Source organism: Nanorana parkeri, unplaced genomic scaffold, assembly GCF_000935625.1.
Source record: "Nanorana parkeri isolate BGI_ZX_2015 unplaced genomic scaffold, ASM93562v1 scaffold396, whole genome shotgun sequence".
Classification (NCBI taxonomy): domain Eukaryota; kingdom Metazoa; phylum Chordata; class Amphibia; order Anura; family Dicroglossidae; genus Nanorana; species Nanorana parkeri.
The window spans coordinates 189,787-204,777 of NW_017306664.1; the positions used below are offsets into that span (position 1 = coordinate 189,787).

Consider the following 14,991-nt stretch of genomic DNA (forward strand, 5'->3'; position numbering starts at 1 on the left):
GTTAAGATCTTCCATTGGATAATAGGGGTAAGTCCAGCAATGTTATGTGCCAAAAAAAATTAGGTCAGCTGCCTACCTGAATATACTAAATTACCAGGTTTTTCCATCAATGGAATTTTTCTTCCCTTATGGGACAGGCATATTCCAAGATGACAATGCCAGGATTCATCAGGCTCAGACTGTGAAAGAGGGGTTCAGGAAGCATGAGACAACATTTTCACACGTGGATTGGAGTCCAGACCTTAACCACACTGAAAATCTTTGGGATGTGCTTTACCTGATGGTCTGACACTCCCATCATCACTACAAGATCTTGGTAAAAAATGAATGAACATGAAAGAAAAAATGAATGCAACTCTGGATGGAAATAAATGTTGCGACATTGCACAAGTTTATCGAAATTATGCCACAGGGTATGTGCGCCGTAATCAAAGCTAAAGGCGGTCCACCAAAATATTAAAGTGTGTGGCTTTTTTTTTTTGGGCAGTCAGTGAATATATAGTAAAATAGCAAAGTATCCCCCCGCCCCTATTCCCCAATTTTTCAGGAAACTAAAATTCTTTACATTTTCTCTCAGTACTGTATTACATATTCTGCTTTCGTATGCAATGACATTACACTTTCTATTATCCTTACATGTATTTCCACTTTTTCAGTTAAGTTGGGATAACACCCACTTTATATTTGTTACATGTTGCCATTCGCAAAGCATAACTTAAATAAGTAAATAAAGAAACATTGCTGCTAACCTTAAAAAGAGAACTCTGGGGTAAGTGTTTTTCCCCATAGTTCTCTTAAGGGTCACGGGAGGACACATACTAACCTCCTCCTGTGACCCAAAGCTCGGTATATCGCGAGCTACAGCTCGAGGTATACTGAGAACACGGCAGCCGGGACAGGTCCCGACATTACTGTCGAGATCCACCCAGCTGCGTGAGTGACAACAGGCTCTGCCTATGTAGAGGCAGAGCCAGCTGTACCCGCCCCCTCCCCCTTCCGTTCCACCAGTCAGTGCTGGAGGATCAGACAGGGTAGGGGGGAATCCAGTCACTCCCCTGTCACAGCTCACCTGCGGGGATAGATCGAGAAGTGAGCGAGCGCTGGTATGTGTTTGCTCACTTCCCTATCTACTGAGCCGACCTGTGACAGTCTCATTGTCACAGGTCGGCTCAGATTATGAGGCTGAGTGCAAAACACTCACCTCATAGTTCTCCTTTAAGCAAAAGAAAATGGGAGGGCTAGCACCAACCAGTCTGCAAAAATGTTGTATGCTGTCAGTACACAACATGACTTCAGAGCTGAGTGTATCTCTGGCAGATCAACAGGTATATTCCTGTACTTGCAGGGTCTGACAGTTTCATTGTCACACGTCGGCTCGAACTATGATGATGAGTGATTTTTACTCACCTCATAGTTCTCCTTTAACTTGCTCTTTTCTGAAAACTCCAAAACTGAAGTTTTCTCCTGCTATGTGATGCTAAGCAAGGGGTAAACCATAATTAACCCTGTCTGTACTGTGCCGGAAGATCTCATTATCAGTTGTAAACTAGATTTGAACACTGTCTGCTTTAACAGAGGTTTAAAGATCTCAGGGCTTGTGTTGCACTGTGAATGCTGATGAGTGGAAACGGAGTGTCCCTCCACATTGACTTTTAATTTGTTCGGAATAGTTTGCAGTCTGCCCGAAGACCTGCTCCAAAGAAACAACTAGAAAGGAAATAAATATATTTTTAAAATTATTTTAGGTATGCTGTGTGCATGGCAACACATAACAAACATATACTGGGATTGCAAAAGTGGAAATAGACTTCAACATCTGTATGTGATCACTCTTTACTGTGCAAACTGAAGTAAAGATTTGTAAACAGTCGCAGCACTTCAGTCTATACAGTCTGTAGTAAAGCTGTTTAGATGTTAGTATTATAAGTATATATAGAACTTCTTTCTCCATTCTTCACCAGATTGGCCAGTGAAGCTGCCAGTCTTATTTGGTGGTCAGTAGGAAGGAGTGGGAGTAGCAGCAGGTGGGCCAGCCCGATGTGTTTTAGGGATCTTGAGAAGCTCTACAACATAATCTAGCGATGTGAAAAAGCACTTACTGGGTGCCTGCTCTATTGACCTAAAGCTATTTTAGAAGGTGAGAACTGCTCACAGTTTTGCTTTGAAACATCTACAATACAACCTACGTACGAGAGTCCTGACCAAAACTGATTCCAGTCTAAATCTAAAAGGAACTTAAGCAAGAGATGAGGGGAACTGGCAGTGGTAGTTATTGTAGGTAATAGTTTTGTGATTGTAGAATGAGACAAAGTCAGGTGGTGGGAAAACAAGGTTGTAAATGAAGAATATCTGTCCTTCTGTGAAGATAGGATTGCAAGAATATATTAAGAGCTAGAACTGGCTGATGAATGCCTGATGGCAGAGGAAGGAAGCCCCAACAAGAGGGAAGTCTTGGATGTTCCATTTACATTCATCACACTGTCACATCAGTGTATTGCTAGTGTTGCTGGTAGTATATGCTACAATGTTCTGGAAATTTCAACTAGACTTCGATCAAAGGACTGAATTGATCAAGGCAACCTATCACTAAGGGTTTATGTACAACTGTATATAAGAGATTGTGTTTTGTGTAGTTGTGTAGGTTGTGTTGATCAATTTGATCATTTTTGCTGCTGAAAGCTAGTTGAAGACGTTGAAATTTGCCAGACAACTGCTATGTGACTGGTCAAGAGGTGACATTTTTGTCATTGTTTCATAAAATGAAAATTAGCAGCGGCTATGACCTCACTTATATATATTTTGTCTGTTTCAGTATAACACGGAATGATAAGATCCTATATTATAGTTAACATTAGGGAAACAAATAACTGACTACAAAGCTGTCTCGTGTCGCAAGCAATTAGTGTTATGCCCATTATGTTAATCCTACGTAACACGTGCAATATGTAACAAATGTAGTGGATATCAAGTTTATCAACTACTTCAAATTTTCTTTTTTCCTCATTAGGGCATGTTATCACAATGGGAAAATGACTGTCTAGAGAAGCAGTTCTCTTTCATATAGTCATATAGTCCTCTAGTACGGCGGTAATAAGATTTTTTGAAGAACGATTGAGCTAGTTATTTTGATCAGATGTAATAAGAACCTTTGATCAAACTGAATTAAAAAAAAAAAAAACATCTGACAGGCAGTCAAATGTATTGCGATTGTATGGGCATTTTTTTAATCTGCAACCCAAAAGTACATGTGCTGGGATCTGTACCTAGCATATAGGGTAGATAGTCAACTGTTTATTTAACTGTTAAAAAGTCAAGTTAAATGTAGAGCATTGTTGGAAGGAATGTGAGAAATATTATAGTCATCATTTACAATAAAATTAAAAATCATCATATGCAGGGCCAATATTAGTATATACCTCTGTAATGTTTTGTTTTTTATAGACAATTGTGGGTTATCTGATGACTTCATGGTTGGTTAGTAGAGGGAATGTACTTTAAGCTTTCAGTCAATATTAGTATCTTATAATTTAGCTCAATTACAATTCAGCTGCAAAATGGGCCAAAAATCAGATCGACACTGCCTGTCCAAAAACAAATCACACACACTAATATTTTGTTGGACTACCTTTAGCTTTGATTACGGCACGCATTCGTTATGGTATCGTTTCGATAAGCTTATACAACATTTATTTCCATCCAGAGTTTTTCACCAACATATTGTAGTGATGATGGGAGTGTTGGGCCACTGCGTAAAGACTTCTCCAACACATCCCAAAGACTCTCAATGTGGTTAAGGTCTGGACTCTGTGGTTTCCAATCCATGTGTGAAAATGATGTCTCATGTTCCTTGAACCACTCTTTCACAATTTGAGCCCGATGAATCCTGGCATTGTCATCTTGGAATACGCCTGTGCCATCATGGAAGAAGAAATACACTGATGGAAAAACCTGATCATTCAGTATACTTAGGTAGGCAGCTGACCTAATTTGTGAGGACACAACATTGCTGAACCTTGACTAGTTATCCAATGGAAGGCATACCTATTTGCCTAGCTTTTTGGCCAGGCCAGTGTATTTTTTTATGTTAGGTGCGGTAATCTTTTTTTAGGTATTATCTATCACCAGCATCTACTTCCTAGAATGGGATTCAGGAAGGTCTGGGTCCAGAAATGACACAACAATGTAAAATGTACAAAGGTCTGACTCATCAGACCCCTTGTGACCTTCTGCTGAAATGTAAGCAGTGTGTGGCCCTGCCAGCACCCCTCCATATTTCAATCGACTTATGTCGAAGACAGTCCGAAATTCTTGGCTGCACAGTGCCTGAATCCAATCAGATGCTGTTCCAGTATTCACAGGCATTGGAATACAATTTAGTGGCTGCTGAATACAACAGTCCAGCAGGGGACATTCCCCCATCTACTCTGTTTACTGTGGATGGGGAAACTAAGCGTTTTTTTTCTTATTTAGCCCACAGGACTGAACAAGCAATACAATACACAGTGTATGTTCTAAGTTGAGGGGAGACCATGAAAATGCGTCTTCCTACCTGCAGCAGACTAATGCCATCATCTCAGCCTAGGCAAAATGACGTCACTGATTCTTTATGATAAAAGGCACAATTTTATTTTGTTTTTTAAGAAAATCATATTGTTAAAACTGTGCCATTTTTGAAGTCAGAAATTTATTTATACACATTTGTAAAGTTACTGAAAGGTCCACTTCAACACTAAGGGGTCTATTCACAAAAGGGTGAAGAGTTTGGAGAAGGCAGGAGAAGTGAACAACCCAGGCCAAAATAGCTGATTTGGAAAAATTCTCCAATTCAGCTCACATTTCCAGTTCAGCTATGTTGTCCTAGATTGTTCACTTCTCCTGCCTTCTCCAAACTCTTCACCCTTTTGTGAATAGACCCCTAAGTATTTAGCTTTATATCCCTTCTAGAAACATAGGAACATATGCAAAACACAAAAATATCCAGTAATAGTGCTACTGATGTTATGTCTGCAAAACTTCCAAAACTTACTACTGCTAATTATAATAACAATAATATCAATAATGCAGCAATTGGTCAAACAAATTCTCGTTGACAGAAGATTTCTCTCACATTTAAAAATGAAAAGAGAACATTGGCAGACTTATGTCCAGAATATTGTTTACTTATTTCTGAGCCTGGCAAGTCATGTTAGTGATTCATAGAACAGCTTGTAATGAGATTCTGCAGTGTAAACTGGCTGCACAGCTCATAAGACCTCCTGTAAGCACAGGAAGAAATCCGATTTCTCCATCCTGCTGTGTACCTGACAGTCCTAAAGATAATGGAAGAGGATAGAGATAGGGAACACGATATTGCTCTTTATCAGATGGACAGAGATTGCAAGTAACCCTGGGTCACAAGTGTGCTTTCCTGCCATTTATCTTCTTTTATACCTTAGCTTTGTTCTGTGATGACTGGACCTGGCTGCAGAGGTAATGGGAAAGACTTATGTGTGTGTGTGTGTGTATGCATGCAATATATATAGATAGTAACTGTATCCCATAGTTACTGCAAGAGAAGAATACAGGAAGTAAAATTGTGTTTTTCTTTCCTCCTTAGTTTCAGGTTAAAATACAGATTTAATGGTGGAAATAATGACATAAGATAAGCGTTAGCTTAAGCTATCCATACACTGTTATATTTTTTTCATTCGACCTGCAGGCTGAACGAAAAAAATATAATAAATTCCCACATCCACACAACACAGCTGTCAGGATACCCAAACAGTGATGGCAGCCGATTGGCCGCTGCCACTGTTCCCCTGAAATTTTTCAATGCAGCTTTATCAATTTTCTGATAGAAGGATGCCAGACCAAAGTGTGGCGACAGGGCCACCCACTGAACAATTTTTTTGCTGAAATTTTTACAGTGTATGGCCAGTATTAGTTGCTTAGGGGAAAACATTTTTTGGGAAGTTGATTTGAAAATTGTCATTGTCATTTCATGTATAACTTTACCCCCTGTACTTCTCATAGATACAGTCTGAGCTCTGTATCAATATGGCGGGTGGGTAGGTGTTAAGACATCATTAAGATTCCGCCCATATCCCTACTCATGTGCATTATTCAACAGCCATGTCCCTACCCATGCACAGTAGCAAATCAACCAAGATGCGTGGCTACTAGCATTATGGGGTGAGGTCACACAAATGCGCAATAGCGACTGGTCTCTACAGTCACTACTGTGCATGGGCGGGATCACCCTACCATATTGCTGACATCATATGCCAGAAAGCACATCTGCTGTAGTAGATGCCGGCACATGTGTACTGCCAAAATGCCACCACAATATGACGTCAGTTCTTTGAGGTCGCTGCTGCTAATATCACTCATTGGCAGTGGAGGTAAAAGAAAAAAAACCACCATCAATATGTGATATCCCATGCATATGCAGTAGATAAATGCTGCCATTAATATGGCAGGAATTTCCTGTGGATGCAAGGCAGCAGCCAATATCTAACGAAACTACTGGGCATGCTCGAGAAATCAGCACCATACTGATGTAATCAAAAATCATAACATGCATGTGCGGGTGCATGAAGACGCATGAAATATGATGCCTGAAAAGCTGCGCATGTGTGGTAGTGATGTGCCACCAAAAGAGCACTGGGAGGTATATAATGGTGTGGCAGCAGGGGTAACGGCCACTAACATTAAGGACATGTGTGGCTGCATACTCACAGTAAGCTGCCCAAAGCACTTTCCTCTTACCATGCTGCCACCAACATCTTCCCTGGTCTCATTGCATTCTCCCCTCTCCACACTCTCTAAACCCACATCTGTCACAAGACCCCACCTAACCCACCCCTCCATGGCACTTGACCTGCATCCCCTTCTCTTCCCCTTATTACCTGCATCATCTTACTACTTAACATCATGCCTCCATGCCCACTGCCACCCCTTTCACCACTGTGCCTGCAGACAGTCCCATCCCAATCCCACTCTCTTTACCACCACTTTCAACATTATGTCAGCTCCCTCCTCTTACCTCCATACCTGCACATCCTCCTCCCTTGCATTCATCACAGCGCCTGTGCACGCCACCCCCTTGCTTTCAACAATGCATCTGAGCTCCCCCATATTCTCACCACCAAGCCTGCACGTCCCTCTTCTAATCATTGCACCTGACCCTCGCTGACTCCTACTACCGCACCTACAAGTTGACTCCCCCACAACCACATCTGCACATCCCCCCTGTCACCACTATGTCTGACGCCAATCACCTCTGACACTATCTACTGCGCTTGCCACTACCCTAAACCCCCTGACATGAGAAAGCTGAGAAAGTTCATTGTGCTTATTGAAAGCAAATGAAACTGTAATAGAACAAACAAAAAACACCAAGGTTTATTTGCATTCGCTGAAGATTGTGCACATATGTGCATACAACCTACATAGCATATTCCATCAAGATGTTCTGGCAACAAAGAAAGCAACTAAAATGCAGCACAAAATAGCAAATGTTCAAGAATAGAACTCTTACTTACACTGGTATATTACACTAAAATTTTAATTGATCTCTGAAGTATGCTCAAGATCAGTGGTTCTCAACTCGTGGGTCGCGACCCAAAAGTGGGTCGCGACACCCTCTGCAGTTGGTCGCGGCGTCATGTCTGCATAGACCGGTCCATCTGCATTAGAGAGAACTAGAGGGGGAATTTGTGGTTCAGCCTGTGGAACCTCATAATGTCAAACTGTCCCCAAAATGAATCATTAAGTCATGACCCAAGTCGCAGTAGTGCACGTTCCGTTGTGGGCGATCGAACTGTGGGAGGGAGGTGTGTTTGGGTTGCCATTCAAATAAATGGCAACGCGATGCACCTCCCACAGGATTAACTAACACACTGTACTAGTGTGAACAGGCCCTAAAACACACACAACCACAGACACAATCTCACACACACACATACACACTCCCAAACAAATTGTAAAACTTTGTTTTTTAGGATCCACCCAGTCTCCCTACCTTACGAGAATTTGAGTGGATCCTCAGCTTGGGGTCCAGTGTGGGTTTCTGTGCTGTGATGGAGCTCCATCTATATGTGCATTGCTTGCACAGCTCCTTTGCGTGGCATGTAGAGGTGTCGTGAACCAGAATGTGAGGTCATTCCGGTCCAGGCACCTCTACAGGGCACACGAAGGAGCTGTAAGGGATGCATGTATGGATAGAGCTCCATCATACCTCCATCATACCTCCATCCTACCCCACCTCACCTCAAGCTGAGACTTTGTGCCAGGCAGCATATTTTGAGTGGCTGCTTGGTGCGATAACTGAGAGTGCTGCGCTAGGGGGAGGATGAGGAGCCTCTCACATAGTGCAGTGGAAGGCACATGGCGACCCACTGAACATGGGGTTGAGAACCACGGCTCTAGATATAGGCCTTCTATACAGTAACGATACACAGATGCCAAAACCAAGAAGTAAGATTTGAACTGTACATTATACCAGTGAAAGCTGATTTCCTGTTGGATGCTATTGATCCAATCATTACGTTGTCCCTTGATTTATTATGTAAAACGTCAGAGTGGAGGCCACACCGAGCAAACTTAAACCAGCAAAATAATCGTGCATGAAGTAACACCCACAACAAATACTTTAAGAGGACCACTCTGATTAGCACCTACCTGGCCATGGTTTGGGAGAGATCCATAACCCATCTGCTGATTCATAAGTCCCTTCTGTTTCATGATAAGCATGCGCTTCTGTTCCTCACTCAAATGGCTCATCTGTGGTGGCATTGGAGGAGGCTGCTGCTGCTGCTGCTGCTGCTGCTGTATGTACGGTAGCATGGCATTTTTGTTTTGGTTGGCAATTGGAGGAGTCATTCTTTGACTCATATCTGCATTAAAATGAGTCAGTGGTTTTGTATTGCCATAATGGAGCATATTGGGTGTTTTGCTGATGGAGTTAGAGTTCAGATTGCTGGTCTGCTGACTTATCATGTTCATGTGGCTTTGGGGGAGGTAGTTGTTCATAGTGGTTTTAGATGGATTGTTTCCTATTGGAGGTACAATAGTATTTTGGTTGTTGAAGGTTTGAGTATACATCATTGGGCTATTTGGCTTCTCAGTTCCAAAGGTTCCTCCATATGGACTAGATGGAGGCCCCACAGGTGACCAGTTGGATGGCTGGTTTGTATGTTGTTGTTGCTGCTGATGTTGCTGCTTTTGTTGTATGAGTTTTGCTCGTTGCTGTTGTTGTGCTGCCATTTGCTTTAGTTGCTCAGCTGGAGATAAGTCAGCACTTGGGAGGTTTACAGACCCATTTCCTGAACTAGAAGTCGGTGTCATGACATAGCCATTGCCAGGTCTTATTGAGGTCTGACCTGGTGTATGAGGTGGATTTGGTGTTTGTGGTGACTGGACAACACAACTTGCAGGGGAACCTGCAAGCATTATTGTTGATGGAGCACTGGATACAGAGGGTATACTGGATACAGAAGACACATTAGAAAAAGAAGGGCCAGACGAAGAAGGTCTAACCTGGGGAGAACCCATTGAGACATGTGGGAATGGAGAGTGAGATGGATCACTCTTTACACTGGCACTTTCTTGAGGAATAGGTGTTTGAGCTGTAGGCCTGGAAAAGTCTAGGTCCTTTTTATCCTCAAAGTCCTCATTGAACAAGTCCTGAATGTCATCTTCAGGTACAGTGTTAGCAAGTTCATCTATCAACTCCTGCCACTCCTGGTCATTCAAATTAATGTCTGAGAAAAGCTTGTTTTGGTTGGAAAGAGAAGTATCAGAAGTGTCAATAACAGAAGCGTCATCTAGTGGTTCTTGTTTCATCTCTTTGTTTATGACATTAAAGTTCTCCTCCAACTCGTTAGAACCATTTACTGCTAGTTTTACATCTTGTTGTCCACCGTTTTTATTCATGTCCTCTGCTCCACCCGAATGAGTCACGCTATTAGTAACAGGTAGGTGTGGCTTTATATCAAGCTGGTGAAGGGGTGACACCGAAGGCAGTGGCATATTTGAAATATTATTAAGAGTGTCCATACCTTGTATGTCCTTTCTCCGCCGTTTAGCAGATGGAGAATACCTGCCGTCACAAATGCCATTTTGTTGCTCTCCATTAAGCGGTGAACGTGCCCCTTCTAATTTCTTCTGCACAGCTTCTTGAAGCTGCAAAGAAAAGAACACAAATCAACACTTTTGCATTTATAAACAACTAATACTTAGACTATAGTGCATAGCAAAAGTACCATTAACCATATTTACCCATCATGTATGTACATTCATTTGAAAACCGAAGAATGTGATGTGAGTTTACTATTTATAACAATCAAAAGCGTTGTTTCTCCAGCCATACTGAATATCATACGCAACTAGGAAATCTTCCCACCCTATAACAACCGAATATTAATTTTGCTCCCTGCTTAGTGTAACCCTACATAATAAGAACAAAATTAAATTATATTTCCTTTTTGTTACAGAAAAGGAAATGACTGCCTCACTGAGACAGTCCAGTATCCTGGAAGAATTTTAAGTTTGTTTCCAAAATCTATGTTTCTGTCCATGGCCTAATTATCATTAACCAGTAATTATTATTATTATTATTATACAGGATTCATATAGCGCCAACAGTTTGCGCAGCGCTTTATAAGGAAGACATTACAATCACAATACAATTCAACACAAGATGGGAAGCCCCTGAGGGCTTACAATCTAAAAGTAATCATTTTAGATTGTGGGCCCTCTTTACCATCTTGTCTTGAATTGTATTGTAATGTCTTGTATATATTGTAAAGCGCTGCAAACTGTTGGCGCTTAATAGATCCTGTATAATAATAATAATAACAAAAATAATAATAATAACAGTAATAAAAGTTAACAAAGTGTGGAATGTATAGTACTTTTGGGTCACATCCTCCTGTAGGTGGTGAACATCAGGTTTAGGATTTATGTGCAATGAGCTTATTATCAACTTCAGGTTTGTGTCAACATGCTCCCTCTACTGAAAGATACCTCAGGCAATGCAGGGCACACATTGATTTATTGGAAAGGATGGATTTGTCTGCTTCTATGGGCTCCAGCACCAAGAAAGCAACAAGAAACCAGACGGAAGCCCTTAAAAAACGCTCAAAAAATTTGCACCCCCAAAATCCCATTAATTTGTATGGCCCTGTTCACATCTGAGAGTTTTGTCGCAATGAGCAAAACACATGTCGCTGAAAAAGTACATGAGTATTTTTTGGCATATTAGAGCTCGTTCTGGCTCATAGACTCAACAGGGAACTCTTGAAAACTGTGTTTTTGCGCATTTACTCATTAATATTAATGTACTTCACTCTGCTCACAAAAATGCACACCTGGATTTATGCGCAATAAACGCCCTTGAAAATGGGCAAAAAGTGCACAAAAACATGCATCAAAACCGCACATAGAAAAACGCAAAAACGCTGTCACCTGGGTGTGAACAGAGCCGTAGATTAATCCTGTGTGGTAGCAGTGTAGGTGGGTGTCTTACATGGTAACATTTAAATTGAAGGTGACATGCCCGGTACAAAACTTTGGTCAGGCACCCCCTGAAAGCTGGCAGCACTCATAAAGCAGGTTCTTGGCAGCCCAACCTTTCACTAGCCAATAGACAGATGTCCCATTAAACAATAGGAGGGTGGTAAGTGTGCTAGAACTCCAAAGTCAGAGCAGTCAGCTTTAAGAGATCATGGGCCACCATGGAAAGAAAATCAACATACAATTAAAAGTACACTAAAGCGCCCTGTGGAGTGTGTTCTTAGCACTGCTATTCAAAAAAGTTTCAGTGGCAAGTTCCTTTTACTAGCACAGGAATATTGCAAAGTTTTTGGTGGTTGTGTATAACTGACCAAACTTTGCGAAACACTGCACTTGTTAATAAGCTCCATCACTTGAATCTGTTGCATTTGAAGCACTAGAAAAAAATCAGCATAACTATGGACAGCTAACTATTACAGAATAAGCCTTGAAGTGTAGCTAAAAATTCCATTATCCAAGATCAGATCAGCAGCAAGACCCAAGTTTAAAACGCACAGAAAGCAAAGGAGAAAAACAAAAAATAGCAGTCCTAGCGACCATTCTACTCTATTCTTAAATATCTGAATAAGTATTTTAAATACAATAACACAAAATCACAGGGGTAATAGTAACATTGTCTACAGTTAATTGTAGCTTAATAAAAGTTAAAAGCTTAATTGTAAACAATGTAAAGTGGACAAACTGGAACTTCTGTGTACAGGCGTTAATTACGCCCATGACATGCATAGTAACTGAGCAGATCAAGCGTGAGAAATAGATACAAGAGATGAGCATGAAGTAGATCTATACCACATAAATATAAAGAACATTACCTATACATAAAGCAGCTTCAATAAGCTTATTTATTAATGACATCGGGGAGGGTGTTAACAGCGATATTTCCGTGTTTGCGGATGACACCAAAATCGGGAGGGTAATAGGCACGGACTTAGACACTATAACATTACAGGAGGACCTGGATAAAATAGGGGAGTGGGCATTCATGTGGCAGATGAGGTTTAATGTCGATAAATGCAAAGCAATGCACTTTGAAATTAAAAATAAACAAATGGGTTATACAATTATGGGTTTGCCGCTAGGGAAGTCAGAAATGGAGAAGGATTTGGGGGTCATTGTAGACCACAAACTGAAAGGTAGCTTGCAGTGCCAGGCTGCTGTAAACAAAGCTAGCAGGGTCTTGTCCTGTATTAAAAAGGGGATGTATTGCAGGGACAAGTCTATAATTTTGCCACTTTATAGATCATTGGTTCGACCTCATCTGGAGTACGCGGTCCAGTTCTGGTCACCAGTACTAAGAAAAGATGTCCTTGAGTTGGAAAAAGTCCAGCGGAGGGCAACCAAGCTAATTAGGGGTATGGAGGACCAGAGCTACGAGACAAGGCTACTAAATTTAAACATGTTCACATTAGAGGTGAGGAGATTAAGGGGGGGATATGATCTCCATGTACAAAATGTTCAATGGTGGCAGCAACATTAGCGATAAACTGTTTAAAATTAACTCCATTACAAAAACTAGAGGCCACCACCTAAAATTGGTGGAAAAAAAATTCCAGCACAAGGGGCGAAGGGGGTTCTTCACAGTAAGATCAGTTAGGGTCTGGAACTCACTGCCACAGGCGGTGATTTCAGCAAATAATGTGGAATTGTTCAAGAAACTTTTGGACGATTTCTTAAGGGACCGTAATATACAGGGGTACAGGTACTCCTAGAATGAGATCCTAATAGGTTGGACTTGATGGACTCATGTCTTTATTCAACCTCAAATACTATGTAACTATGTATGTAAGCATCCTATACTTAATACATGTAACAAATCAGGAAATTTTGCAACATTTAATCGGTGGATGAAAAGAATTGTGTCTTCATTCCACTAAACACACAAAGGCTGTTAGAAATAAAGCACATCCATGACAGTTGTCTTAGTCATATTTATTTAGCCTTTGAAGTGTTTTCAAGGCACTCCTTTAGCTCTTCCCCAAAATCAAAGACTTATCCTGGCTTAGACATGACTGCCGTCACGGGAAGCCAGCTGATACAGCTGATGTTAACCCAGCATCGCTGACACTTTCTCTTGTTAGGACCTGTTACACTAGGGCGTTAAGGGGACCTAAGGAAGGTAAGGCTTTATCCCAGCTACAGATCAAAGCACTCTGTAGTGCTGAGATCACATCCATGCCCCAAAGCAGCAATGGACGACACGTAAATGCATCATACTTCCCTCCCATGAGTATATGGCCATATAGTAACTTCTTTATTTCAAACAACTGCGTCATCCATCAAACACACAAAACATGTCAAAATAAAAAAAACTAAAATCTTTACCTGTTACAGAAATATCATTTTGCTGAATAGTGATGTGTATATACCATATACAAATTCTTATAGATTTCAAATAACATGATAGGTATACTCAAGCAAGAACAACAAATAATGTCTCACAATCATTACATTTTAACAAGTTCTAAAGTACTATCTTTTATACATATTAACTTGTCATGGTAATTCCTTGCGATGATTTACCCCGACAGCTGAAAAAGAGAAAAATAGTATCTGCTGTCAATACGAGGCCCAAGTTTGCAGGATTGCCTGTCGTAGGAGAGACATATTAGAGACTGTCTCCTATTGTAGGGTTGCAAACTACTGGCTGTTGGGAATTGGCTAGCTGGTGTATTCTTTGAGAAATGTCTCACTGCAAAAATCTAGACTATCTGTTTCAAAAAGAGACAGGACCATGAGGTTAAAGGTGTCTCTCTTAAATGTAAGACTTATTTAGAAGTCTCAGTGCTTGGTACCCATGGGTCCACAGATATTTCCTGACTGGCAACAACTGCTACTGGGAGGCATTTTTTGTGTCACCCACATGCCCTTCTAGGAGACCACTATTCATTTTACAAATGATGCCATTTCCACTGAGTATTCCTCAGAACAGCAATGCTTGTACCTAACCCCCAATGAATCATTCACTTGCTGTCAGTCACTTTGCATTCACTTCCTGTCTTCATGCATACACTCCAGCAATGGTTGTATGGCATTTTGTCAAATTTGGTTTCCTGATGTGACAACTAAGGACCATGGCTACGTAATTTGTGTTGAAACAGCCACTTGTAATCTCTATCAGAATGTAAGACACAACTGCGAGACAGGGATACTATGTAGGAAAATTGGATGAGTACACGCCAGCTATGTCCAAACTCTTTCTTTATTCTTCCATAAAAGCTTAATACTAAAACTAACTCTATGAGTAAGCGCCTGTGTGCGTGAAACGCGTCAAGGGTCCCAATTCATCTCTTGCATTATGCTTTTATGAGAGAATAAGGAAAGAGTTCAGACATAGCTGGTGTGCACTCATCCAATTTTCCTGTATTGTGGCTTTCAGTAAAATAGCTGGATGAGTACCTGGCTATAAGCAGACAAGCTTGGAATAACCTGGAGTGA

General features: G+C 41.1%; 1 protein-coding gene across 1 annotated transcript in view; it reads right to left on the minus strand.

The window, feature by feature from the left end:
* Nucleotides 1-14,991, minus strand: part of MAML3 (mastermind like transcriptional coactivator 3) — a 334,403-nt gene that overhangs the window by 119,272 nt on the left and 200,140 nt on the right. The window contains exon 3 of the mRNA XM_018559451.1: nucleotides 8,662-10,164. Within this exon, the coding sequence (XP_018414953.1) occupies nucleotides 8,662-10,164 (1,503 nt within the window). The remainder of the gene's footprint in view (nucleotides 1-8,661; nucleotides 10,165-14,991) is intronic.